A 6,000-nucleotide genomic window follows, 5' to 3' on the forward strand; every position below is an offset into this window, starting at 1 on the left:
GCCCCATGCCTTATCTCTTACATCAGTGCAGTGATTGGCTCTCAAGACTAATGCGTCCCACTGGCCAATGGGGTGAATGTGGGCAGAGCGCTTCTCTGCTAAGCTTGGCACTGGACTTGCGCCTTGATCCAAATTTCCTTAGGCTACAGAGGGAATCACTAAAGAAGCCCAGTGTTTGAAGGAATACTAGACTAGGGAGACAGGAAACCAGGTTCTTAGTACTGGCTTGGCCATTATTAAATCCCTGTGGGATTTAGGACAAATGGGCTCACTTCTCTACACTTTAGTTTTGAAGTATTATGAAGTATCATATCCTTGCTGAGCCTAAATGCTGATGCAAAGTTTGGCAGTATATTAGTATCTTAGGGCTGCCAAAAGAAAATACAGCACTGGGTGATGTAAAACAACAGAATTTTTTTGTCTCACAGTTCTGGAGTCTAGAAGCCCAAAATCAAAGCGTCAGTAGAGCCATGCTCCCTCTGAATGTTCCACAGAAAGACTGCTCCCATGCCTCTCCCTAGCTTCTGGTGGTTGTCAACAATCCTTGGCATTCCTTGGTTTATACACGCATTACTCTAACATCTGCCTTTGCATAGCATTCTCCTCTGTGTATCTCTGTGTCCAAATTTCCCTCTTTCTATAAGGACATCAGTCACTAGAATAGAGCCTATCCTAATCCATTATGGCCTCATCTTAACTTGAGTCCATCTGCAATAACCCTATTTCCAAATAAGGTCATATTCACATATACAAGGTGTTAGGAATGAAGATTTTTTTTTTTTAAGGACACAATTCAACCCACAACAGGTGATGTCTAATGAATGATGGACTAGGGTGAATTTGCAAGAGTTGACCCATACAATAGATGAACAGGGGCAAAGAAAAGGTTTGGCATTGAAGCATCTTGGGCCCAGGGGGCAAGCAGAGGGGTCTGAATGTTGTGAGTTTCCCAGCTGAGTTCCATGGACCAGTTCAGAGTTATGTGGAAAAGGAAGATTGAAAGAAAAGTTGAAAGAGCACTTCTCACAAAAGTTTTTGTGAAAATTTGCTCAAGTAACAAAAATTACAACACAGAATGAGGAAGAAAGCATTCTCTGAATTGCTGTAGAAATTCTATGGCCCAGAACAAAGGGGAGAAAGCATTTAATAAATATCTATTAAGTTTAACCTCAGCATTACTTCTACCATCTTGTAGTATCAGCATCTCATATTTCCTTAAGGGAGCCATCCCTTCCTGACTCTCAGTGGTGAGACTTGGCCAGCCTTGTCCCTCTAGTAGTGGACACATGCCTAGGAGTTGGCCAATCAGAGTGACTGGGTCAGGGTTATCACATGAAAGCAGCCAATGAGATTCAATTCCAGGACTCTTCCTGGAAGTATTAAGGAAGACATTTCTTTCTACTTCATCTAGGATCTAAAATCAAAATTACCTCTTTTTTCTTTTTGTGGTGAGAATTTTAAAGATTTACTCTCTTAGCAACTTACAAGTATATAATACAGTATTGTTGATTATACTTTTCATGCTATACATTGGATCCTCAGAACTTAAACTAACCTTATTAACTGGACATTTGTATTCTTTGATAAACATCTCCCCATTTTCCCCACCACCCAGCCACTGGTAACCATCATTCTACTCTGTGTTACTATAATTTCAGGTTTTTTAGAATCTACATATAAGTGAGATCATACAATATTTGCCTTTCTCTGACTTATTTCACTTGGTATAATGTCCTCAAGTTTCATCCATGTTGTCACAATGGCAGGGTTTCCATCTTTTTTATGGCTAAATAATATCACTATAAATATGTGAGCGTATGTGTGGGTGCAAGCACATGCACACGTGTGTATATATCATATTGCCTTTATTCATTTATGCATCAATAGTCACTTAGGTCATTTCCATATCTTTACTATGTGGACAACACTGCAATAAACATGGGGATTCAAACAGTAGATCTTGAATTGGGTTTCTGTCACTTACAACAAAAATTATAAAATAATATGAGGCCCACTTGGCCTGGTTGGGTTCTACAGCTTTGAAAGCAAAAGGCAGCACTCAGTATAGCAAAGTTGCGTGAGTATCTACAGCCATGGCCACGGTGGCTGGCAGAGCCTGAGTCCAATCTTCCATGATTTTCTAGACAACAATCTAAATGGATTGGCACAGGTTGAACATAGGAGGGCTGGTTCCAATAACATGTAAGTCACCCTGGGGAGTCTCATATGCAGCTACAGGAGACTTACAAGGTCCAGTTTAATGGGAAATTATTTTTAATAAAAATAATACAAAATAATTCCTAAACTGAAGAGGTTTAGGGGACATTCTGGCTACAAGTCTAAATAAAAAGCAGCACGGGCCTCTTCACTGCACCCCTCCAGGTTCTACTGAGATCCAGTTTTCAATTATTTGATAAAAGAGTTAAAATTAGCTTCTTCCTCCTCAACCTAGACTCCAAACACATCCTCTTCTGTCTTAGAAGGAAAAGTCAGAAAAGAGAAAAGCCCAGGGCATGGGTGTGTGAACTTGGACGTGCCTATGTGTGCATGTGAGCAATCTGGGAATTGCTAAACTGTGGGCTTTCAAATGGACACAGAATTAAGTTGAGAGCACCAGCTTTGTAGCATCAAGCACTTGGCCAGGTGTTCTTTCTTTGCATGTGATATCTAGGGTTAGTGCTTGGCAAACACAATCTAATTTCTGGAATGTCCTTGAAGCTCATTTCTCTTAGAAAAAGGAATATTTCTTTTTAGCATTGCTACTTAAGGAAACATAGTATCAATACAAACTGAAAGGTCAATGAAAGAGAGGTCAAGGTGTCACCAAAAACGAACTTTTGAATACAAAGATGTGTGTGTAACAGCAAATGAAAGGAAATAAGACTACAGAGGCCTACAAAATTAAACAAGCATATAAAGTTTGAAGACTCCACTTTTAGCCCAAAGACATCAAAAAGTAAACAACACACATAAATGCCCTCGTGAAAATGTGAAATAGAACATCAAATTCAGCATGAGGAAATCTGAAAATAGATAGATAGGCAAAATAGTTGTTTCCTGATGTGATTACAGAAATCACGTCTAATTTCCTCAGTATAACCATTACACATATAAAACATTGTTATACCATATTTGAGTAATAGTCACGTCACCAGCTATGAACCTAACTGGAAGGTCAATCAAGGTCAGATTCTTGCTTCATGGACATGTCCCCAGCGGCCTCCCAAATAACTGAATGCTCTCAGGCTTGAGCTGGTTATCTACATTTTATAAATAAATATTGTCTTAAGCAGGCTTAATTGGCTACTTAGCTACCAGAATAATTGTGTGTACACTGGAAGTAAATGAAGCAGACACAAACAAGACACTCACCTTTTCTCCCCTGAGGATCACGGCAGTTTTCATGGATGCACAGGCCCCAGGCTGACCAGGAAGATACTATACAGTCTGTAGAGCAAGGGATATTGCAGAGCTGAGAGGCTGAAGGGGCAGGTCCCAAACATAATGTCTTTTTCACAGGTCTAGAGACTAAAGGATAAAAAAAAATAAATAAAATAATGGTCTATGTCACATTCAATGGATACCCCTAGAATTATTAATGTCTTTATTTATGTGCCTACCTTACCCACATCACCTTTCTGGTTAAAGAGTATATACAGGGGAGGAGCAAGATGGTGGAGGAGTAGGAGACCTAAATTTGGTCTGGTCCCAGAAATTGAGCTAGATAGGGATCAAACCATTCTGAACACCTACAAACTCAACAGGAGATCGAAGAAAAGAATAGCAGCAACTCTCTGGACAGAAAAGTGACCACTTTCTAAGGTAAGCCCTGTGGAGAAGTGAATCCGAGGTGATATTCAGGAGGATAGACAGCAGTGGAGGGGGCCCCATCTGCCGTTTCTGGTAAGTGATAGAGACATGGAGCACAAAATCGGAACTTTTAGAAGTCTGCTCCGCTGAGGGACGTTGCTCCAGTGGCTAAGCGGGCGGTGGAACCCTCGCTGGGACAGTGTGGTCTCAGGACCCTCGGGGTCACAGAAAGACCGGGGGTGCCTGAGTGCAGCAGAGCTCCCAGGTATCGGAGCGGGGAAGCCGGCTGCAGAGATGGAGCCGAGGAGTGGGCTCTCAGCTCCGGGGCTGCCATAAACTGAGATCTGCGGCACAGTCGGGCCACTGCTCCTCCAGCAGGGACCCAACAAGCGGCAGATCCGGGGAGACACCCCTTCCTCCCCGGGGAGGAGCGGCGCAGGAGCGCACCGTTGGGTTTGGAGACTCCACACAGGGTCGGGTGCCAGAGATAGAAATGCTCGGTCACAGGCCGGGTGAGCACGGAGTGCGGCCAGAGACTGGGGAGACGGGAGTGATTGACTGCTTTTCCCTGGGGGCGCACTGAGGAGTGGGGCCCCGAGTTCTCGGCTCCTCCAGGGTGGAGATTGGGAGGCCGACATTTTCACTCTCGTCCTCCAAAGCTGGACAGAAAGCTTGCAGGGAACGTAAGCTCCCGAGAGCAAACCCGAGCAGATTACTTAGCCCGGACCGGCAAGGGTGGGGCAATTCCGCCTCCGGCAAAGACATTTGGGAACCACGGCAACAACCCCTCCCCCAGAAGATCAGCAAGAACGGCCAGCCAAGACAAAGTTTACCCATCAATGAGAAAGGCAGAATGCCAGCACTAAGGGAATAATGCACAGAGAATTCATGGCTTTCTTTCCCATGATTCTTTAGTCTTTCAAAGTTAATTTTTTTTCTTTTGTTTTTGAATATTTCTTTTTCTCTTTTTCAACCTACATCTTATCAATCCCTTTTTTTTAAAAATCTTTTTTATTTTTCATTATTAGAGTCATATTCTATCCCTTCATACTAGTTAACCTTATTTTTGGTATATATCTAAGCTGTTCTCTCTTTAAAATTTTGGGATACAATTTCTTCTAACACACCAAAATACATCCTAAATCTCTAGAATATGGCTTTGTACTAGTCTCCTACCTTATCACATTCTCTCCCCTTTTTTTTTTAATTTCTCTTCTTGCTTTTTTCAACCAACTTCTTATCTTATAATTCCTTTTATAAAATCTTTTATAATTTTCATCTTTACAGTCATATTCCATCCCTTCATCGTATTTATCCTTATTTTTGTACATATATAAGCTTTTCTTTCTTTAAAATTTTGGGAGGAAGTTGCTTCTAACAGACCAAAATACGCCCAAAATCTAATGCGTGGAACTAATCTATTCACCAGCCTGATCATATCTGACCATATTCTTTTTTTTTTTTATCTTTTCCTTTTCCTTTTTTTTTCTTTTTTCTTTCTTTCTCTTTCTTTTCCCCCAGGTTCAGGTCTTTCCTGATTTGTTTAGTGTATATTTTTCTGGGGTCATTGTTACCCTGTTAGCATTTTGTTCTCTCATTCATCTATTCTCTTCTGGACAAAATGACAAGATGTAAAAAATCACCTCAACAAAAAGAACAAGAGGCAGTACCGACGGCCAGGGACCTACTCAATACAGACATTAGTAAGATGTTGGAACTAGAGTTAAGAATGACAATTATAAAGATACTAGCTGGACTTGAAAAAAGCATGGAAGATATTAGAGAAACCCTTTCTGGAGAAATAAAAGAACTAAAGTATAACCAAGTCGAAATCAAAATGGCTATTAATGAGGTGCAATCAAAAATGGAGGCTAGGATAAACGAGTCAGAAGAGAGAATTAGCGATATAGAACACCAAATGATGGAAAATAAAGAAGCTGAGAAAAAGAGAGATAAACAACTACTGGATCACGAGGGCAGAATTCGAGAGATAAGTGATACCATAAGACGAAACAATATTAGAATAATTGGGATCCCAGAAGTAGAAGAAAGAGAGAGAGGGGCAGAAGGTATATTGGAACAAATTATAGCAGAGAACTTCCCTAATTTGGGGAAGGAAACAGGCATCAAAATCCAGGAGGCACAGAGAACCCCCCTCAAAATCCATAAAAATAGGTCAACACCCCAACA

At 41.2% G+C, this 6,000-nt stretch overlaps 1 protein-coding gene across 1 annotated transcript in view; it reads right to left on the reverse strand.

The window, feature by feature from the left end:
• Positions 1–6,000, reverse strand: part of THSD7B (thrombospondin type 1 domain containing 7B) — a 658,530-nt gene that overhangs the window by 446,659 nt on the left and 205,871 nt on the right. The window contains exon 5 of the mRNA XM_081814537.1: positions 3,373–3,528. Within this exon, the coding sequence (XP_081670663.1) occupies positions 3,373–3,528 (156 nt within the window). The remainder of the gene's footprint in view (positions 1–3,372; positions 3,529–6,000) is intronic.

The sequence above is a fragment of the Leptonychotes weddellii genome, chromosome 3 (assembly GCF_054177405.1).
Source record: "Leptonychotes weddellii isolate Sample4059 chromosome 3, ASM5417740v2, whole genome shotgun sequence".
NCBI lineage: Eukaryota > Metazoa > Chordata > Mammalia > Carnivora > Phocidae > Leptonychotes > Leptonychotes weddellii.